Source organism: Cydia pomonella, chromosome 15 (assembly GCF_033807575.1).
Source record: "Cydia pomonella isolate Wapato2018A chromosome 15, ilCydPomo1, whole genome shotgun sequence".
Classification (NCBI taxonomy): Eukaryota; Metazoa; Arthropoda; class Insecta; order Lepidoptera; family Tortricidae; genus Cydia; species Cydia pomonella.
The window spans coordinates 4,165,199-4,189,580 of record NC_084717.1 but is presented as its reverse complement, the minus strand read 5'-3'; the positions used below and the strand labels follow the sequence as shown (position 1 = coordinate 4,189,580).

Below are 24,382 nucleotides of genomic sequence, written 5' to 3'. Positions count from 1 at the left end.
GTCAACTAACTTTATTATAAATAATTACATAGAACCAAGAAACGAGTCAGGTATATGTAGTTTTTAAATATAAAAAGACACAGTAAATATTTTAGGTAAACTTGTATAAATGCAAAATAGAATGTAGGAATTTGCAAATAATTTTGTAAACAGTGTGCTGCGCTGCATCAGCAAATAATTGGCATTTTCCATTTCCTAGTATTTTTCTCAAAACTCTTATTGTATTCAATCTGAGTACAACAATGTGAACCATGATGACGCCATTACAGCATTATTTACATAATCGTTCCTTCTTTTTCCTTCCAAAATAAAATTTCTTAAATTATACCCTATCTCAAGGTCAAAAGGACTAAATTGCTACCTTTACGGATGATTTTGAAGATTTGAAATGGCAGCCGTTACTAAGCAGCCTATATTAAGATACTTTAACATTCAAAATGATAGATATTAAATGTACCTCGATTTTAGGGTGTTTTTATGCATATTTTCGACGTCGCCGACTTTCTTAATTTTCATAGAATTTTATGATAGCAATTTCAAAAGCTCGCTGTTATAAAAGTATCTTAGTTGACAAGATATAAAGATTTTAATATTCGTTGAATGTTACATATATTTATATGAAAAAGTAAATTTATTTAAGATGTTCATGATGAAGAGAAAATTACCGAGAATAATATCATATGTATTAGTAACAGATTTCCTTTAATCCGAATGCCGCCCAGGTTTAAATCAATGCTGAAGTGCCTTTTAGTAGACTGTATTTAAGTATAACGTTGTCTTTGTGCATTTCTGTTACGGATCATCTACTGCAGTAACCTACGTATAATGTCGTGTTTGGCCCATCTACTGCAGTAAAGTTGGTGAAGTTTATCTATCGTGGATTCCTTTAAAGATGACCTACTTTTTCCGTTTTACGACGATCTTGTGTATTCAATGCCTTTTATACTCTAACTTAAAGATACGTCAAATATTATTTCTTCAAACAAAACGTCATTTTTGTCACTGATATATCCGATCCATATCGTATCTAGACCTAATGTTGCACGTATCTTAAAGTTCGAATCGGACCGTAATTTAAATTTTGTTATCTTTGGTTTTTATTTACTTGCGTTGTTTCTTTGATTAAGTCGTCATATGTTTTCCTTATTTCTGTTTTAATTTATTCCCCTTATTTAAGCATATGAAGCAGGTACAATAATACAATGAATAACAGTTTTATATTACAGACGGTTTTAATTACGGAGTTTGTTTTACATAATACCTACGAGACTTCCTTGTTTACCATTCATATCGTATTTGTAAAATATAGACTTTAATAATCTGATGTTAAATACGGTTTGCTACTGCTTAATTACTTTTCATATGTATAAACTGTGTTCTACCGATTCTGATTGATTTATTAATTTGTTTTAATTTGCTTTTGAATCATGTTTATCTTCTATATTTATCTAACAGATACGCAATTTTCTCTTACCCAGAAAAAAACACATTGAGTTTACTCTTTAACTCAGTAGCATTATGTAAAATGTTACATAGGTACCTACATAATTAAAAAATATTTTTTATACATCGTATTAAGTTTCGCGTAACCTAGACTAAAGTTCCCTTTTAGCCCATTCAAGAAACTGTGATAACATTGAACTAACCGAATCAAGCACAAGTGTACAATCAAACAATAAAGTCTGTCCTCTCGCTCCACTGAACAGCTCGCGGAGTTTGCCAAAATCTATTACGTGTACTGTACACACAGCTTCGAACTGTTTGTGTGCCTGCTAAGAGGTTTACAAACAACCTGCATGTAGAATATAATTATTAGGTTTGAAAACTAGTGTTTAATTAATAGAGAAATGTAATGTGTTTGAATGAAACATTAGTGCTTGTTAATGTAGATTTATTGGTATAACTAGGTGCCAACGTATAGGTTTTATTAAATAAATAAACGTAGTATTTATTAATCTAGGAAACTTTGTAACAATGACTCATCAGGTTATAAACTTAGTTTTCGCACCTGCGTTGAGACGTTAATTATTGAATTAATTGTTTGTTTTGTTCAAAATAGACGAAAATGATATTTAGCTTTTAAAAATATTATTATTGTATGTATGTTAGTCCGTAAGGTATGTATATCTGTGGACCTTAGTTACCTGAAAATAAATGATATTTCTTCTTCTTCCTCGCGTTGTCCCGGCATTTTACCAGGGCTCATTGGAGCGTGAGGTCTGCTTGGCAACTAATCCCTAGAATTGGCGTAGGCACTAGTTTTTACGAAAACGAAAATAAATGATATTTTATTTTGTAAAATATAATTTTTACTGCTTCATTTGAAAACGATAAAAAAATAACGAAAATCGCACAAGATTTGATTAGTTATATGAAGAAAAACATACTAAAACTATGGACTATTTTAAATAAGTATTTTGATGGAAGATTTAACATGGAAAATATATTTTTAAAGATTGTACTTGCTGAAATTTTAATATCTGAGCAAATCTCATAGGTTGGTTGTTAAACCCTTGAAAAAATATTTTAAATGATAGGTACTTTTATTTGTGTCATATTAACCTCAAATCTGGCGCTAGTTTTCACAAAACGATTATTATCTTACCTCCCAACTCAGAGGTTTCCCTCTGAGACGTTATTAGGTTTTGTAAGGCTTCCTTACAATGTTTTCCTTCTCCGAAAGGCGACCGGTTAACGTCAAAACCGTACGCATCGTTGTAAGAATCCCATGTGGTTCATGAACGTTAGGTACTATTCACTTCATGACTATCTGTAGATCAAATTGCAACTAAGTACTTAAATCCCTAGTCCGTCCCAATTAGAACTAGTGCTCGACTGAAACCGTACAAAGCATGAGCGTCATCTGAACCGATCTAATTCCTTCTTCGAAGATAAATGATTGCGAACCATACTACACGAGACCCCAAAAAACCTACGAAATCCCACCAAATAGGGTTCTAGTTATTTGGATGCATGTGCAAATCTCACGTAGCTTAGTACTTTAATCTGATATGTGAAACTTGAACTGAATATCGCCTAACAGTATCTGAAATTCTAGTGCTGAGCTAAAATAGCTTGCAATTGCATTGCTAAGCAGTTTCGTAGATGTAATTTGATTTCTAAGTGAATAGACAATTTGTATGTAGGTGAACCATTTTATTTCTTAAACATCACAAGAACCTAAGCCACCATACAATCAAAGTTACGCTCTCGAACGATATTTCGAAACACATTAAATTTGTCAAGGACATTTAAGTAACATATATCCATGTCTGGTCAGTGGTCAGTCGGTTCTCTAAAATTAGTATCCACTTTTCTAATGGCTATTTGGTTACTTAAGTTGCGGCAACGACGGTACCATCGTCCACATTATTAACTGTCCATCGGTGGACCTTATTACAAAAGGCATATAGTTAACATATTTTTTGCAAGGTTACATACAACTTTTTCGATAAACACTGAATGAAAAATATTAAAACCTTTTCATTATTAAGTGATAGTCCGTGCTAAAACAAATCGTTCTTGGTGCACATAAATTGTGTTTCAGTATTTATGAGTAAACAAACCAATATCCGGTAGAACGTCAATAACACAAATCAGAATTTTGGCCTCGTGAATTTCGTGCTTATTTTTGTTTTGTTACTGGTCTATTTAAACATGTTTATTATAAATAACAAGTATTACAAATACAGTTATTCGATTTTATATGCATACAAAGAAAAAGTGGTATTGGGGATCAAATAAATACATTAATCACGATTAAACTTTTATATTACGTAAATATTTCGAACAAGTGAGTTATGAGAACATAAAATGCAATATTAAAGGTATAATATTATTTAAGTATGTTTAACTTTAAAAAAAAATTTTATGTAATTAATATTACGATCCGACATTGCAAAATTTGCTAGCCCAAAGTGGGGCTTTAACATCACAAGACAGTTCTAACTGGCTCTCTCTGGAGGAGGCCTTTACCCGAGAAGGATTTCTTGCTTCGTACGAAAATGCTTAGTGTTAATTTAGGTAAAAATAATGTCATTTTTAATTACTTATCATAATTACTTTGTATATTCTTTCCAATTTTCGAATTATGTTTACTACTTGCAATTAATAAAAAGCTTATTTATTTTATTTTATGAAATATTATAATCTAAGCTCTTCGTCCAAGAAACTTGAAAAGAAATCATACGAAAAAGTCACGTAGCCCTATTTACGATTTAAAAAAATCAAAATGCTCTTATAAATATGTAAACTAAAACACTGTTCCGGGAAAAATTCGAAACAAGGATACATGCAAAAACTTGAAGAAGTACGGAAGAAAGAATATTTCAGCATTATATCAGGCTGATGTGTTTTGCAAAAGTTCCGCCATATATCATTTTCTGTACTTTGGTTTGCCCCGGGATAACTTTGCAGAGAATATTATGTGATTATGCGATGTGTGCTTAAAGACGCTACTTTATACTTTTGAATTATTTACCTTTCAGAACTGAAGTTGTACAAAGTTTTGAAATGAGATTTCTATTGACTTAGCTCGTATGTTGAGATCGTTTTCTACACCAATTTCCATATTTAATGTTATAAGTACTTAACTTTATAACTCTTTTATGACGTCACGTGACTGTTCTGAGAATAACTGAACTCTTTGGTGAATAGACTTGCCAACAAAAATGCTACTCAACATTTATTTTTAAGTCTGTAAACAAACATAAACAAAGTATTTTCAAGTAGCTAAATGACTTATACCCTCTTGTACGAAGTAATTCGTTAGTTTCATTTAATTTTCTTTTATGAATCAAATTTAGTTTTTAGCTTTTTAGGGCATAATTTTAAGATACTTTTATATTTTATAGTTTAAAGATATAAGTGTTCAACTTACAAATTAGGATTTTGCAAACAAATATTTATATTAAAATGATATTCAAAGGCATAACTTTACTGGAACGCGATGAATAGAGAACAAGAACAGTGAAAGAGCAATACTAGACAGAAATAGTATTTCATTTACTATTGGAACGACTATTGTTTGGAACTATTACATGCAGTTATCACACTGAAAATAATATGATCTATCTAGCACACATTAAAGTGATTTTCTTTTAACTGCTTTATACAATATCAACAAATTTTTAAAAAACAGTAAAATACAAAACAATAACGTTATTGAATGAATGAAAAATTTCGGAACAGTAAAATGTATTGTTTTGTTCGATAGGCTCATGTCGAAATGTTTAAAGCATTAAACGTTAATGCAATTTCAATTGTTTTAAATGTTTTTTTTTCTCAGTGCAGGCTATACGTAGCTATGATGAAACTTTATCGTTTAGAAAACAAACAAAACCTCCTCCGAGACCTCGTTGCGTTCCGGAAAAGGACGATTTACGCAACTATCAAGACAATTCGGCCACTGACATCAGAATGATAATTGAATGAAGTTATTTAGTTATCAGTCGTCGCTCGCACCAATATTACGTGTGCGGACAAGTACGCGCGAAATGCACGATATCTGAATGAATCAGTGCACTGTCATTCCGATAACATTGTACGTTCGAATTGGCATGTATGTAGTTAAAGACTGACCAGTAATATATGATCATGCGCCATATTGCGGAATTTCATTGGAACTAATACTAAACTGAACTGTCACTCTACATGAGAATAACAGCGCCCTCTTGACAATGATCATATATTTCTGGTCGGGCTTTACTACCTACTCGGACTCTACATATTAAACTGCGAACGAACATCAAACTTCATTAAAGTACTTATCATTAGCTGTAATACTGCAAACCAACAGGCTATAGGCAACAAACCATCCACTGTGTCTTCTGGATACAATCGTATCTTATTCCAAGTAAAACTCCCAGCAGAATGTTTGCAAGTATTTTCCGAAGTATATCGAGCAAAGTTTAGACACATGGAAACTTCGATGGAATCCCTTCCAACGTCTGGGAATTTCCTGTTACATAATTATGTTTCCGTCTATTTAATCCTACAAAAAACATTGAACATGTTTTGGTGGGATTTCACTTCTTTTTGTAAGTACCAAAGTTGTTTATTCAGACTTCTAGCATCAAATTTTGCGGAAGTCTCATACAAATTCCCATCCCCTAGTATAAGTTTTAGATTTTTTTTGTTGTTTGTGTTACATTCTAATTTCAGCTTTGCAGGACTTCAGAAAGTACCCTAAAAATTTTGTTGATCATCAGTGAGTCATTAACAAAATCGGAGTTTTTTAATATCAATAAAATCTAAACTATAATAGCTATGCTATTGGAACTTTATACGTTTAATGAGTTTACTATGGACATCATATCCTGATTTTGTTTATCTAGTGTAATCTTAACCTAAGTTATAAGGGTTCAAAAATACGATTACATGAGAATTTGGTTATTTCAACATACTTATACACCGTGGGCCAATTAAACCCGACAGATTTTAACCACGCATTCCTGAGGTTATAGGGAGCGTGCATGAACTATAGGAGGCAGCACAGGAGCCGTCAGATTTTTGGCGCGAGGCGTAAATGTGATGTTTATTGTTCCAATGTAGCCCACAAGATGGCAGAACCTACCATGCACAACAAAACACGTGACGTGTAAATTTACATGTTTATTGTTCCGATTCAGGCTACAAGATGGCAGACCCTCCAACGCGCACGGTCCCTATAAGGAGCAAAAAATGTTATATGAGTTTTGGCCAAATTCGCCAAAAAAAAATTTTTTTTGACGAAAAAAAAAAAAAATTCCTTTTGCGTTTTCTGCACACGACACGTTATTTATTTTTACACCTTGGTGAAAACAAATCATTACAACGAATAAGTAAAGTTTTATTTTTATTTACAGACGAAAATTGCGAGTTTACTTTAAAACTTTAATATCTGTCAGTAGGTATGTCTAAACCAAGTCACATAGTGGCAGCGTCACAGCTAAAAAGGCGTTTTTAACTAAGTTATAAAAGAAACAAATTGTCATTATCTCTACAACAAGACCGATTTCAGAAAACATTGTATGACATTTTAGTCCCTAAATGCGGTCAAGAATACACCTTTGAAATCTGTCGGGTTTAATTGGCCCACGGTGTATAACTTTCAAATACATGTTTATTAATGAGTATAGGTACATAAGAATTTAATTTATGTTATACCTTCACTAATGTCGCTTGATATTAGGTATTTTTAACCATTTTTATTAAGATTTTAACTAATTTTCTAAAGGATTGTACTAAGCTTTCACAAGTTACTTTAACTATTTATATTTTGTATTTGAACGCATGTTTTGTTTGACTAACCGTTAATGTTTGTCAATCTCATTTAACGCTGTTGAAACAAGATAAATATAAACATTTGAATCCCCAGAATATATGAGGTGTTTAGATAGAGTCGTCATAATTACCAATCAACGTCATCAAAGAGATGCAATATTTACTTAAGAGTGATTCCAGTGGCTTGACGAGATCACAAGCGCGTTAATGGTTTCGGCAAACCTACGGGTTTGCCTGCGGGCTTATTAGAATTTCTCGATTGACCTCAGTTGGATACTATTTCCAGTACATCTTGCTCGTACTAATTATGCTGGTTATCACGAGTTGCTCTACGAATGATATCGAAATTAGTACCATTTTTAAAGTTCGAATAGGCTGAATGTGAAAGCGCGGTAATTTTATTGTTATGCCTTAAACTTTTTACCCATAGCCCTGTGCAAACAGTGAAAAAGCGAGGAGCAGCTTTATTATAGAGTAAGATGTAATCATAATCACTACTGTGGGTGTCCCGGCTTCGATTGTTCTGCTGGACGCACTTAGTCTCCTATGTGGTATGCGTTCTATGACCGCTGCAGGAGACCCTTTTCCAACTTCTGGCCGAAAGCTATCGTGGGATGTTTCGAGGTAAACTACTAAATCCGACCAAAGAGCAGAAGATTCCATGGACCAACGCCGTTATGTCACCCAAATAACATTTTATTTTGTGTATATGTAATATTTTTATATCTAGCCTGCTCTGAGAGGAGTACATTTGTATTAGTTTCCCTAACTCGCCTGCACTCGTGATACAAATATAATCGAAAGGCCAGTTTGAAACTTTACACACATTTGATCAATGCAAATTGATGTTCACTAGCTGTTCTCTACTCCAATTACAATCCAATTAATAATAATATATGACGTTAACTCTTGTTTAGCTGTCATGATGCTAAACTTGGAGTTTGTCGGGGTTTCAATTAGTACTCAGTCAACTCGATTTTGTTATTGATATGATACGATTCTGACACGGCTCGCATTTAAATTTCAACTGCACTGGCAATGGCGTTATTTTTGCAGCATTGCTGTGGATTGTACTGTTTGCAAAAAATGACAATTATCAACATGAACATTGATTTGGACATTGACTATTTTTCTTATTTTTAACATCGGCGTTGAGCGTTAAACGCGCTCAATAAGCTCGGTGCTGTACAACACTCCTGCGATTTGTTTGAGAACGGCTGGATGATTATTCTCAATGAGTGTTTAGAAATATGCGAGTTACTGACATAATATATAATATAGCGTATTTCTTGACCTGATCTTTATCATGATATTCCATTTGTTTGTTCTTTCCATATCTCAGAACCATGGGATTCCAGACAAAGGGAAGGCATGCATAAGACCGAAGCTAACAGCGCAGAGGCCCTTTTAGACAAACTTGATGTTAAGTAATACATCAGCTAAAACCCATTCTCGGGTACAAATAGATACCCGTAAATCGGTCCCAGTTGGCGTAGAAGGGGCTATTGTAAATAAAGTGGAGAAGAACCCCGGTTATGGTGATGAAGTATGGCTGGTCAAAAGATTGGGCTATTGTAAAGATATTCGAAGACCTGCCATAACAATGTTTACTCGTTATCAAGGCAGGCGGTGACTCCTCACTGACTAGATGGGCCCCTGAAACTGCCGTCTGTTGGTGTCAGCGGCTCAGGCGTGTTGAGAAGTGTACGCCGCTTTCTACCCAGTAGCTGTTAACATTCCAACTGTGCCAACTGGCGTCTGATGCATCTTTCACTTCCCCCCCTGGAGTATTTAGCTCTAACGAGACCTCTTTGGACGGCCACTGAAGGCATGCCAGAGCTGAGAGTCCTGAGCGTCCCCTTCTTTGGGTTTCACTCGAACCGAAAAAATACGCCGGAGACGAAGACCCTGACCATATCTTGGAAGCACTCGTGTCTGCGAGGTCGTTACTCCCATACAGTTCACCGCAAGCAGCTGCCCTGCAGGCCCATTCGTTTATTGTTTTAATTTTTTATATAATTGGTCAAACTATTAAAAAATTAAGGATTTAGGCTATAGCCTGTAAGTGTGGAAGTAGGAGTATACTCCTGTAATATATATAATTAAACTTCACTCTAATTGGAGGAAAAGAGAAAGACGACCGCAAATTGCGAACTTTGGTATAAGCAGTATATGCACAGCGATGCTGCATACTACATTACTGAAGCAAATATCAAAACCAATGTCATATGTTGCTGAATTGATATTTCCTGCCGCAATGCGGTCGATGGGATTGTTGTACAACAACGCTACAGCAGTAACGCTGGTAATCTGAATCTAAATGTAACCTTTACATCTAAGTATTAGCCTACTATGTAATATAAGGGACGGTACCGTTGATATTTATTGAGGTATTAACGGAGTATCACTCAGGTATATTATCTCCGTTAATTCTCTTGCTAATGTAGGTATATAATAGGTAGAATATTATACCCTGCATATACATATAATCTCATTACCAGGATTAACACTATCGACTTGCTTTCCTATACAGTCTTGTGAATTTTAAAGTGCCGTTGTACTAGGTATAGGTAGTCTAAGCCTAAGTGATTTCTTTAAATAGCTGGTAATATTTTTTAATTTAATTAATTTCAATTTCACAAAAGAAAATCTTACTGTAATAGTATAATAATAAATAATAACCAAGGTGGTTGGAAGGGTCAGATGCAAAAAGGCGGTGATCTTGGACACGGCGCGGATAGTCCACCGGTTCCTCTCTCTGCAGCCCTGACCACCGGCAGCTTGGGCCCTGCCTCGCTGCTGGCGGCACCCTAGGTTAGGTTTTTTATTTATTCTTTATATGTATTTTGTATTATTTTTGTATGATTTGTTGTATTTTACTTTTATATTCATATTATAAAATGCCTAATCTAAGACACAAGATTAATAAAGAGAATAATAATATAATAATAATAAGGCATTTTCTACCAGTCAACCTTAAGGCAAAACAGAGAGATTGGGTGATATCGAGAACCATTTTCCTAATGGTGCTCTCACATTGGCTGTTATAAATGTTATATAACATCGTGTGACAAGGACAACATAATCCATTACTATCAATATTATCATGATGTCCCTGTCACACGATGTTGTATAACATTTCATAACAGCCAATGTGGGAATACCATTACGAAAGTCGATCTGAATATCGCCTACAATCTCTTTGCATTACTTTAAGGTTGGTTGACTTCTTAAATATTGAATATGCCTATGAATTCCATAATACAATTTTTTGTGGGATTATGAAAGCAAAGGTTACTCAAGGGGAAATTATCATACGTATTTTTGCTAACCCCTACTTTCAATGAACTGATAACGGGATTTGATCATAAGTAATCCAGTACTGTATAGGTACATAATCTGAGGCTTACAATGCTCATGTAAGGTAGTGACAGATCGCTCTCAACGGAATTAATTATTCCGCTTGACACTGTATCTGCTCGGCTTAGGATCGAGTTGTTTGTCAACGTCGTGTGGTGGTGGCATGAATGGCTTTAAGTCACTTCATAAATTAGGCAAGCTGATAGCGTAGGTGATTCCATCGATTGAATAAAATTACAGTGTCTAATACATTAGATCTTACAGGCCAAATCGAATGTGAATGTGTGACATCAATTTAAGCTAAATCAAGGAAACATTGAGCCAAAACCGAATTTTCCAAATCTGAGGGCCTACCGCGAACCACGTTCGACGTGTTGCCTCTCTGTCGCACTTGTAACTTCGTACGTAAGCGTGATAGTGAGGCAATACGCAACTTGGTTCGCGGTAGGCCCTCTGTTCACAAGTGACAGATTTCTAAGATAAAAAAAAAATTACGATCTAATATCTTCTCCTTTTTATGAAATCGGTTAAAAATAAATCATATTTCTTCCGGGCGCAAAGGTACCGATTACGCTCGCTGTGTTGCCGCGTTGAATTGCGATGGATTTAGCTTTAGCATTCAGTTTTTTTTTCTATTTTTTTCTTTGCTTCTTAAGTGAAATGAGCTAAGTAATTTAATCATTTTTTCTGAATCACTTTAATAAGTACATTTTAATAGAAATAGCACTAGATGAAATCATTTTACCTAGAACGAATAGAACTTTTATAAAATAACCGACAATGGATTTTTATATCTGTAATCGAGTAGGTATTCTAATATTACGAGTATGTATTCTCGAATGTGAGGCAGTTGAATAGCTCATTTAATGAGCTATTGACTGATAGCAAGCTAACCTAGAGACCTAATGAATACCGGAATAATTCTTATTCTGAACTCCCGAAATAACGGAATAATGGCCGGATTTAGACGATATTTCAATACCAAAGTTGGAAAGGATTTATATTGAAATTCCGGCTTTGGACTTTTTTAGTTTCCATTAAAAAACAAAAAATTATGAAAAAGAAGACTGCTTTTGGTATATAAAAAATTTATAAATGTGTAACAAAATATTTAAAATGAACCATTGATAATTTGGCACATATTACCTTAAAAAAGATTATTTATGGTTATCTTCAATATCGGTATTCATTCAAGTAATGAGGGCTAATATCGGTATAGCAAATAAGTTTGGGAATCACATAATTTGAGGTGTCTTAAAATGGTGCGAAGAACTCTTTCAACAACGCAACGCGTACTTTGCTCAGGTGTGTTTGGAGTCTAATTAAGATTTACAGTATTTAATTTAGAACATTATTAGCTACAAATAATTATTAGGCGATGTGTCTGTTCGGCTTGATATCGAGCTATTAGTCAACGTCGCGTGGCAGTGGCATGAATTGTTTCGATGGAGTGACATCATAAACGACACAATATTGATGCCTTGGCTACTTATTTTTATATTATTATTGCCGCATATAGGTAGGTTATCCTGTAGTGTGGGATAGATATAAGAACAGGCGTGTCAATGTACGAAACTGTTCGTGCTTAGCGTCCTTACTTCACGATGCCATCAAAATACCGGTGTCTAATAATAATTTTTTTTTTCTGATGGCGTCATATGTTTTTTAGTTGCATCTTAATCCTGACCCCAAAAGTCGATAGAAGTGCTCATTTTTCAAAAGCGATAAATATCATGTGATAATGTATTCATATAACAGACCCGTTGAAAATCCAGTCTCATTTCATTCAATTTCAATCTATAACAGTATTTTATACAATCGTCATATAATAGAAAGCTTTTCAGTCGAGTACCGTGTTAAGGCAACGATGCTTGCTGACTTACACTAAGTAAGGTACGAGATTGAAACGTTTGATTGTATAACTATTGTACATACCTATAATACTTTTTCCACGAGTCATCTAAAATAATACTTTATACTATTCAATCTAACTAAACAATAAAAATTGGTAAGCATTGACATATAACTATCTAAGGACGGGCCTTACGGGCTATAAGAATGGGACCAATACAGCGGTGCCACGCACACACAATTTCGAGCCAATGGTGCAGTCTAACGCCACAACGTGATTGGTTGATTAATTCGCATCACGCGCGCGATTGGTCGCAACTAGTTGCGTCAGACTGCACGATTGGCTCGAATTCGTGAGTGACACCACTGAACTAGCACCATTCTTAGTACCCGTAAGGCCCGTCCTTAGATATATGTAAATGTTGGTAAGTATCTCAGTAGACAAAAAAATGAGTACAAAAGACATAAACGCGCGTTAAATGAATATGCTCATAAAATAGTTGCCCATTTACGTCTTTTCTATGGGAACGCGGCGGTACGGTGTGATTGACGGTGTGTGTGAGCCCATATATGAAAAGTTCGCAATTATAGTTTAGTATAAGAAATCTTAATTCATCCATTACAGTCCATGATTAGAAAAATATTCATTTTTAAGTAGGTACCTATTTAAATATTTACCTATATAAAGAGGTACACATCGATGTAATACGTACACACCCATGACAAACCGTTCACTGAGCAGAAAAAACGTACATTTCATGACAATACAAATAATTATTTAATAGTTTTACTGACGATTTTAACGCCCTTCCAATAAAATTATTCAAAAAACATTTATTTGACCATTTGGTAGAGAGCTGTTACTATTCAATTGATGAGTTTTTGACATTGTGTCGATTATAATTATGTTACAGAGAAATAGATTTATTATTGATACATTGATTATGTTTTATAATGTTTTTTTTTAAATAAGACAATTTGTTGAATGATAAATATGATGTGTTGTTGATATTTGACAATTTATGTTTTTTTTTATTGATTGTATTTTTATTATTTTTGATGTGACATTTTAATATAAATTGAATATTAGAATATTAGATAGTAATATAGTAATTAAAGAATTTTGTACGCCATTTATTATGATAAATTAAGGATTGGAAACAATATTATGTAATTTATACCCTTTTTTACACAAATAAACTATTAATTCATTCATACACCGAGGAAGATTTTTCTGCTGCTACACTTAAAATCAGGTACTCAAATTAAAGCATGTTTGGTTTTGGTACGAAACACGAAAAGTCGATACACACTTCCCTCGCACAAAGCGTTTTCATTATCGTCGTGAACAACTAACTTCACAGTTTATGCTTACACTTAGATTAAGTTTGCACGTGTCACAAGCTTCCAAGGCGGTTATACTCGTAACATTGGCATCAAAATACGAGTAGCATTGGTAGGAAATCTAGAGAATCTAGTGTAGTAGTGAGTGCTACCGTTCGACAGCAAACTGTCATGCAGTTTGGCACAAAATATGTAAAATGAATAATGCTGTGTATTTTTTCATTGAGTTAATAATTAAATTAGTCTAAATTTTTAAAAATCAAATCAAATATCAAATATCAAACATTTATTCAGCAAATAGGCCACAGGGGCACTTTTACATGTCCATTTTTACAGCTGACTTTTTAAGCAAATCTACTCTTTAAAAACTTTCTTAAGTCGAGTCAATAAATTAATCAATAATGTAGTGTCTATAAATTATCTGGGTGCTTAGCCAACGCGCTAATCGTTAAAAATCTGTAGCGTTGCATAGTCATCTCTCTCTATCACTCTCTCATATTAGTGCCACAGTGATAGCTGCGTTCCGTTCGCTGTGGAGCGTAAACTATTGGTACGTTGGCTACGTCTGATGTAAAATGGGTGTGCAGCAAACGCATCGCGTTTAATGCTGCGGTTATCGCATAAAACAACAGCGCGCTTTAAAGCAGATATCTGAAAGGACTTCAGTCTTAATTAACACTACGTCAAACCGTATGAAGCCCCAGTGTGAAGACCGCTTAATCCAGATTAAAAGTTTCCGAAAGCGCACTGTGCACAGCATGCAGTATTTGGAAAGAGGTAAGTTCTTATAGTTCGTTCGTGTCATCCACGATGACGCGCAGATTTGTCAAATCTAACCTTTAATAACATGACATTAAGAGTTATTATCGTTGTCAATGATACAATCTATAGCTGGACGATTTGAACGCGATTTTCACTATTACCCTACAAAAATACTAGCTAAGGCCAATATAATTTCTAGCTGTGCAATATATTTTTAAATAATAAAGGTTCAATCCACAATAGGTGTCTTTTGGGATTAAAAATAATTTAACGAATAAAATTTCAAAACCAGAAAAAACTTTTAAATATTTCAAAATTTTAAATAAAATTATGAAACCCTAAATTCTGCTGAATTCTTAGGCTGATTTTACATTTAAATAAATCCATTAAATGTTTTATTTTTTGTTCCATTATTTTAATGTAACACAGGTGTTATTTTAAGTTAACATTTATATTATAACCATAAATCCCAATGACAGTCTTTGAATTGTTGTAATTTTTGTCTTCGACTTGATGTATTTTTATGGTATGAGGTTTGGGCTAGTTACTAGCAATTCATATTACAGTATATTTATGGCCAATCTAATGTCATTATGCAACAATTGCATTTTATAAATATGTAAGCTGCAGTCTTTTTACAAACGTTTTAACCTCTTTTCCAAGAAACCTTATAATTTAGTTTAATTTGCATTCTTCTTTAAGTAAAATGTACGCGTTTATTATAAATGACCAACTATGTTTTTCTCTTAATTTTTACATATGAATACATCTTCACCTTGTCCTTGTACGAGTCTCTAGTATAGGTATATATAAAAGTATCACCGTCTGGCCCAGTGGGTAATGACCCTGCCTAATGAAGCCGATGGTCCCGGGTTCAAATTCTGGTAAGGGAATTTATTTGTGTGATGAACACACATATATATTTCTGAGTCACGAATCACTCATTTTCTATGCATTTAAGTATTTATAAATATTTATATATTGTATATATCGTTGTTTAAGTACCCACAATACAAACCTTAATGAGCTTACTGTGGGACTTAATAAATTTATGTAATAATATCCTATATATTATTTATATATTCATACAAAAAAACATATTAACAAAGAAAACACAAAAATCCGATAAAATTAAAGTATATCCGACATCTCTAAGTCTATATCTATACAAAAACACTTACTTTCATAAGCTTAACACTCAACAACATTGAATCCTTGAACAGGCCTAAATCAAGATGACGTAACACAGACATGTCGGACATATACAAGGATTACCGAGCCTGACATACGTCACTGTTACTCTTCATTATCATAAGTCAGAGCTATTCCCTTGGTATTTCAGATACCAGTAAGTGAGACCTCGAAACGCGTAAAGATCGTTTGTATTGGGAGATCAGCCTTATAATGGTCTTTGAAAAAGGTAAGGAAATAAAAATCTAGAAGAAAAAATAAATCAACCTTCGTGACCTTGAAGACGTAATATCAATACGGATTGCACTTAACGAGCGTGGAACTAAAGTGTATTTAGTAAAAAATTGATTGAAAAAACTCCTAGCAACACGTAAACAAGCACCAAAAGTATTTTCCGAAATATAAAATATATTTAATTATTTTATCCCATGTCTCATATTTAATCCAAGACCATTTTGAGACCCACAAATATAGACAACAAGTGAGCGTGCATTTCTCCGCGGAGACCGCAGCCCGGGCCACTCTAGGTAGTGAGCCGCAGCGCGCTCGAGGCGACATGACATCTGTCAGTACGGTTGTATCAACAACGAAAATGGTTTTTTTACATTAATTTCTACAACAGTTCCTGTTTTCATTAATAAACTACCGAATTTCCGCGACTAAGAGACTATAAATGTGCTAAGTGCCTTCAAGATTCGAGGTGGAATAACTCAAATACTTTTATATCCTTTTCTAATGTTTCTGTTTGTAAGTCGTCACTGTTAATTTTCTATAGATCTCTATTCTATTTAGTTTAAGAATTTGTACTTTTTACTTAAGTTTACTTGTTAGTTTACTGCTACTTAACTTTTTTCTATGCAGGCTACAACCCATTCACAATGCCCCCACTGCCCTAACTCCTCGCGCACCTTCACCGATCACGGGTTGAAGGTTCATATAGGGCGCTTGCACAAAACCCGACCACCCATCGTTTTCACTCCTACACTTACAGTGCAGCCACAGCAGCGGCAGCAAGCTCTCTCAGGTAACAATAGTAGTCTGAATCTTGATGACCTTGCCACCCTAAAGCAATCCGTGCGAGTGTTGCGTCACATCCCTAAGGGGGCTCGCAACTTGGCGGCAGGCAAATTGTGTGAGGCAATCGACCAATGTATTAAGAACAACGGTACACTAGAATGGTTCACTCTGCTGTCATTTGCCTACTCTGCTTTAAAGGCGCCAGAATCTACCAGCGCAGGCAACTTAACCACCAAAGTTAAGCGGAATATATGTTCTGAGGGGATTGATTCCCTTTTTGTGCAAGCAGAGACGGCCGCTTTGAGACCACCCTCGATTTTTAGAACTATAGAGTCCAAAGTTTACGAGGGTGACCTCAGAGGGGCAGTACGGATCCTCATGTCGGATGACGGAATAGCGCCGCCAAATCCTGAAACCCTTGCTACCCTAGTTTCCAAACATCCGGCCCCATCTAGACAGTTGGCATTTCCTCCCGAACCAGACAAGTCCTGTCCTGCTCTCTCGGTCAAGCCGGAAGAAGTTTCACAGGCTCTAGGCTCGTTCAACAACAGCTCTGCTGCCGGCCTGGATGGTATTCGCCCATCACACTTGAAAGAACTCACTTCCGGCTCTGCCGGCGAGAACGGACCCCGCTTGCTCGAATATTTAACCAAACTCTGCAATTTTCTACTCAGTGGCCAGTTGAATCCTGAAGTTTCCCCGTATATTTACGGTGCGTCGCTGTGTGCGCTGTCAAAAAAAGACGGTGGTTTAAGGCCCATCGCCATCGGCAGTGTATTCCGCCGCCTGACTGCTAAGTTAGGATGTCATGCTGTGCGTGACGAAATGTCGTCATACTTACAGCCTTGTCAATTAGGTTTTGGTACGAAACTCGGCTGTGAGGCTGCTATTCACGCCACTCGGGCCTTCGTACTCGACCCAAAAAATGCGGACTGTGTTATCATTAAGATAGATTTAAAAAATGCGTTTAATTCTTTAGAGCGGGATGTACTTCTGTCCGAAGTTAGAGACAAAATACCACTACTGTACCCTTTCCTACACCAAGTTTACTCCTCTCCGTCCAAACTTTTCTTCAATGAGTCCCTCATCCAGTCTCAGGTTGGGGCTCAACAGGGGGATCCGCTCGGCCCCCTGATCTTTAGCCTCGCCATCCAAAAAGTAATTTCCGGTCCTCAATCTCCTTTAAATGTTTGGTATCTAGATGACGGTACTCTCGGTGGTAAGCCCGAAGAAGTACACCAAGACTTGCTCACACTTCTCCCACTCCTCCGTAATTTGGGACTCGAAGTCAACACAAATAAATGCGAATTCTTTCCCTGCAGCACCAATTCTCATGCCTCGTTATCTTCATTTCGCAACCTACTACCTGGTCTCAAAGAGCTATCTAGTCAAAACTTTAATCTCTTAGGTTCCCCTATATTTCCCGATGCTGTTCCTGAAGCTTTTAAGGCAAGAGAGCAACTTCTCTTATCAGCAAGAGAAAGGCTTAGTAATCTCTCGGCGCATGTAGGTCTGACTTTGTTAAGATCCTGCTTTGCTGTTCCGAGGATCACCTACTTCTTACGCACAGTGCCTACTTGGCTTCACCCCACACACATGGACTCCTTTGACCTGGCGCTGAAAGAATCTACTGAGTGTCTTTTAAATGTGTCCCTCAATTCGGACCAGTGGGACCAGGCCTCTTTACCAATACGCAATGGCGGATTGGGTATACGGCGCTCACGAGACGTGAGCCTTCCTGCCTTCCTTGCGTCGGCGGCTGGGGTTGTGGATCTTGTCACTAAAATTTTACCTTTAGATGGTGCCAAGGTCACAATACCCTATGCCGCCGATGCTTTGTCGGCTTGGAAGGCTTTTAACTCTGATCCGCCTGTACCCGAAAAACCTTGCCGCCAGCGTTTATGGGACGACGTCGTGGTAAGGAGGCTATTCGATACTCTTATAAATGCCGCTTCTGGTGCTGACAGAGCCAGGCTAATCGCTGCCTCCAAGCCTGAATCTGGGGCCTGGCTACACGCTCTTCCCTCCCCAAACTTAGGCACCTTACTAGACAACGACTCGATGCGGGTGGCCGCTGCTCTCCGCCTGGGTTCTGATGTATGCCAACCCCACCAATGCATCTGCGGTTCCAATGTGGAGAGCAACGGCCACCATGCCTTGAGCTGCTGCCGCTGCGCGGGAAGGTTTCCACGGCACCATGCTCTCAATGATATCATTAGGAGGGCCTTAATATCAGCAAATGTCCCTTGCATGCTGGAGCCGCCGGGCCTCAGCCGATCGGACGGCAAAAGGCCTGACGGCTTGACCCTGGTGCCGTGGGAAAAGGGTAAGTGCTTACTATGGGACGCCACATGTGTCAGTACTTTTGCCGCCTCGCATCTTAGCCGCACTATGCGGTCGGCAGGAGCGGCTGCTGAGCACGCGGCGTCCCTTAAAAAAGATAAATACTCGGCGCTGAGCGGTTATTTATTCGTTCCTCTCGCTGTGGAGACTTCGGGGTGCTGGTGCGCTGAGGGTAAGTCCTTCCTCCGGGATCTGGGTCGTCGCCTGCTAGAAAGGGGCCTTGACCCCCGCTCTGGGTTTTTCCTGATGCAAAGGCTATCCATCGCAATCCAACGCGGCAATGCAGCGAGCGTGATGGGCACCTTTGCATCGGGGACGGCCCGGTAGCCAATAGGTTGGTAGTTTTTTTTATACATATTTAGTTTATATTTATATTTAAGTTCTGATTTATTTAGGTTTAGTTTTTAATTAGTTTTATGTTTAGATATATTTTAGTATACCTATATGTATCTTATTCGAATAATAAATAATATTTAGTAAATATATACCTTTAAAAAACACGACTGCTATCTGGATTCGAAACCGTTCCTCATCGTATATCTTTTTTTGGATTTTTTTTTTCTACAAAGGTAATCCACCACATGCTGCGACAAAACAAAAATGTAATCGTCACAAACTTCTTTTACATGAATAAAACAACCCATAATTTCTGCAACAAGCTTCGTCAAAAACATCTATAAACTAACGCCCATCCCCACCCTGCATCAGTCCCGGTCCGAAAGTTCCCATTATGCCCGCAGCATTCCCATGCTGTATGCCGATGGGAACTTGTTGGACCAACCAAGACCCAGAGCGGGGATCATTACCCTTCTTCCGTAAACGCCTGCGCAACACCTTAAAAAGATTCAGAGCCTCATTAGCCAACCAGATTATCCGATTATCGATTACCCGATAGTACTTTGATATATAGTTAAGCCGTATACCTACATTTACAGTGTAATTCATAAGTATGTATACATCTTCACCTTAATCCATTAACTCGACTGTACCGCTTCTCGGTCGTTTCCAAATCTAAGCAAATCAGTGCCCTAAAAATTTGCTAGGTAGGCGTTAGACCGGCGACGATTAGCGAGAAGCAAATACTGAGGGGCTAGGTGTCATGTTCTAAGAATTTCGAAATTTCAAGTATAATATCACTTAACGTAAAAGTTACCTAATTAAGTATAATTACTATCTGTCTTCAAAATATTTACGTGAGATGTCACTTTTAGCTTGCTCAACGGCAATTAAGTTTTAAAACTTCATTCAAACCTAAATTTTTATGTTTTCATTAATCTTATTTAATTTAATTTTTATTTTATTTATATGAGAACCGTACTTATTTAAACATATTAAGTTATTTTAGACCTAAGCCTAACTATTGGTAAGTAACTATTAGAAGTTAAAAAGGATTTTTTTTATTCATACAAATCTGTCACACTACTGATACTGAGGGCCTACCGCCGCCAACATGAAAAAGTCGAAAACCGTTATTTGCCTCCTTGTAGCATGAATATGCAATAGTGATAGAAGGCACATAACAATTTTCGATTTGTCGTTTTCGGTAGGCCATCAATTCACTTAAATATGATTTTGATGTCAAATCAAAATATACAGTCACGGGCTTTAATTGTTGAACTATTCAGAGTTTACTTTGGGATATAAATCAAATATTAGATTCTTGACCGTACGTTAAAATGGCCATCTGTTATTGGTTGTATATTACGATCGCTTGTTCAAAAATCTGTTTCAGAGCCCATCAACGTGCTAATATGATAATTGTGATTATTTGAATTTAACGATAGATATTTAAAAAAGGGGGCCGCTACGTACTGTATTTTGTATTTAAGTGCCTTTTGAAAACATCATAATAGTTTTTACGTTGCTGGACTCGTCAATCTAGGCGTCCAAAGATAAAACGGCCGTTTTTGTTTTGAGTTCATAGATCGACGAATCCAGCAATATAAAAACTAGTTTGATGTATTCAAAACGTACTTAACGTACAAAATACAGTACGTAGCGGCCCCTTTTTTAAAATATCTATCGTTAAATTTAAACAATCACAATTATTTACCAGTGGCGCTAGTGAGCACGTTGATGGGCTCTTCATGCCGCCGGTGAGACAGCTGCCTTTTATGTGGTCCTAGCAATGAGAATAATGCCCAGGTAGTTTAGATCAGTTTGGTTAAAACAATGGTAATTTCGTGAATGTAATTTGGACAATGAATTGCATGTGGATTGTTTGATTCTGATCGGAAATTCAATGGAATTTTCAGGCATAATTGGAAATGTAGTAATTTAGTGTCTTGTTTTGAAATATGCGTAATTTGAAATGTTCATTTGCGGTTGTTTATTACTGTAGTAAATTGTTAAACAGACATCATATTTCATTAGATACGTTTATTGATCATATTATGTGTAGTAGGCACATACTGAGGCATATTTTAGAAACGAACATTATCATACATATTAATTATGGTTTATGTAACATAATATTATATTCATGAGGTATTAGTAATATAATATATGAATAATACCTTATTATTGCATTTCGTGGTTTTCATTATTACATCAGGTCGTCGAATTAGTATAGTCAGCATCAGAAGTAAGGGATCAGACTACGTTTCATTCTCTAATAACTTATAGGTGCTAATCACTATAGTTTATAAAGAAAACCACTAAGTCCAAACAAGCGATGTAATGACAGAAGAAATTTACAATAGAGAGAAGATGAAACAGTTTGAAGAAGAGCTATAGAAAATAGGAAAGTTTAAAGCCGAAAGCAAAACGATATCGTATACGTAAGCGCGCGGGCAAAGCGACGTGCGTCGTGCTCGGAGTAGGGATCGGCACTGTCGGGCGCGAGCGCCGCTCGACTGGGAGCCGGTTCGTAGGCGCGCCGTCCCCTGCGTCTTGCCGCCCCCGCGGTGGTCCTCGCGTAGATGAGTGAGAGTGCATAGGTGTGCACCTCACCACCCCCCTGGGAGAATCAGCGTCCTGCGGAGAAATAATCAGGAAATTTTACATGTCTGCCAGACCGAGTGGTCCTGATCGGCGGAGGAGAAAGTAAATTAGGATTAGCAGGAGAGGTATTACTCAAAGTGAAAGCAGGTTTCACACGATCGATAGATACAGTCACCGGTCCTCTGGGAAGTTCTACGGTGACTGTCTTCTCTGTCCTTTTAAGAACACGATATGGGCCAGTATATGGCGGTTCTAATGCTCCTCTCAGAGAGTCTGTACGTAAGTAAATATGAGTACAAGACTTCAGATCTTTGTGAATAAATACAGGCTTTGATGCATGACTACTCGCAGGTACTGGTCTGATCTTTGAGATATGCTCTTTTAACTGCTTAACAAATTCTATCGGCTGTAGCGTGTCAGAGTTATTAGAGTGCAAGAACTCACCCGGGATCCTTAATGGCTCACCGTATACCATCTCTGCCGCCGAGCATTTCAGGTCATCTTTCCATGCGCTTCGCAGACCGAGTAAGACGATGGGAAGAACGTCAGTCCAGCGGGTGTCATTATGGGCCATGATCGCTCCTTTGAGCGTCCGGTGCAGTCTCTCGATGTGATGAACCGGGTATCTGTCCGGGATGGTTCGGGCATTAAGTGCACGATAATCCCCGCAGGGCCTCCAACCGTTCCCTTTCTTAGGAACTAGGTGGAGCGCTGACGCCCAAGGCGAGTCTGACACGCGTGCAACGCCCTCACGAAGCATCTCATCAAACTGGCTCTTCGCTATCTTCAAACGGTCAGGAGCCAAACGACGTGGCCTACAAAATGTCGGAGGGCCGGGCGTGGTACGTATGTAGTGGACCGTGGCATGCTCGACCTCCTGTGGTACACCAGACGGCTTCGTCAGAGTGGGATATCGAGCTAATAATTGGTGGTACTCACTGGTGCCAGAGATTGCCTTTACACTCGTCTGTGCGCAACGCCTGAGCTCCCCGGCTGTTGTCAAGGATGTGAGGGTGTCGACGAGCCTCCTGTTTCTGCAATCGACAACAAGTCCATAATGAGAGAGAAAATCAGCACCAATTATCGGTTTGTCAACATTAGCGACCACAAACTTCCAGGTTAAGTCACGTCGCAATCCCAAGTTCAAATGTTGAGTAATAGTACCATACGTATGAATTACAGATCCATTAGCCGCAGTTAAAATGTAGTTTTCAGACCTATTGCTTGCCAGTCTATATTTCTTAGGTAGAACGCATAGGTCGGAACCAGTATCTATAAGGTATTGAATTTTGCTAGCCTTATCGGTAATAAATAGGCGACTGGTAGCGGTGCGACAGCTGGTAGTCGCCTCGATGGACTGCCGCACTAGTTTTCCGCCTTGAAATTGCAAGGCGGTATGCATTTCCGTGCGTCGTTACTAAAATTGCTATGATACCAACACATACCTGGCTTCCTAGACTGGCTCCGACCCCGCGATTTTGATCGGCTGCGTGATCTCGACCTGTTACTAAAGCGCGCACGGCGACCGTTACCATTCAAACTCAACTGCGCAATCTGCTGCGACAACTCGTCCTGAATGCGTGACGTAATAGATTTTTCTAGACGGTCGAACATGTCCTCGAACGTACTGGAACTAGCGCTGGCTACTTGTGAAGAACCGGGGGCAACATCCATAATTTGGTCTGCTAATATTGCGATATCTTCCAACGTTGCAGATCTCTGTGACGCTATAATAGCTTGAACATTACCGGGTAACCTACTCGACCACATGGTACGCAATAAATCGTCATTGACGTCATCCTTCGCTAACGCCCTAAGATGGCGGAGAAACTGCGACGGCTTCCGGTCGCCCAATTCTTCGTGCATGAGCAATTGCCGCTTGCGATTTTCATGCGACACACACAGGCGATTGATTAACTCCGTTTTTAACTTGTCGTATTTACCAGACTGAGGTGGATTAGTTAAAATATCCCGTACTTCGCGCGCTGCCTTATGGTCCAACTCGCGTATAACTTGAAAATACTTCGTAGCATCTTTCGTAATTCCCGCTATTTCAAATTGTGCCTCCACTTGCGCAAACCAAACTTCAGGATCTTCTGGCCAGAACGGTGGTAGTCGGAACGCTATTCGATCAACTGACGCTCCGGAAACTTCTCGAACGTTCTCGCCACTAGCCGGCTGTTGTAGAGTAGCCGGATCGGCTGACGGTTGGTCAGGACCAGACATCTCGCTACGGCGCGTGAACTTGTTACTTATAACTATTGCGTATTGCAATAAACGTCCGCGGTCACCAGCTATAGGTGCTAAT

The 24,382-nt window shown here is 37.5% G+C and overlaps 2 protein-coding genes across 4 annotated transcripts in view; one reads left to right on the top strand and one right to left on the bottom strand.

The window, feature by feature from the left end:
* LOC133525604 (connectin-like) overlaps positions 1–24,382 on the bottom strand; it is a 386,177-nt gene that overhangs the window by 197,139 nt on the left and 164,656 nt on the right. The gene's annotated exons all lie outside the window — the stretch shown is intronic.
* On the top strand, positions 16,129–19,602 carry LOC133525598 (uncharacterized). Its single transcript, XM_061861908.1, has 2 exons — positions 16,129–16,518; positions 16,633–19,602. Exons 1-2 carry the CDS (start codon positions 16,507–16,509, stop codon positions 19,456–19,458), a joined length of 2,838 nt encoding a protein of 945 aa, XP_061717892.1. The 5' UTR covers positions 16,129–16,506; the 3' UTR covers positions 19,459–19,602.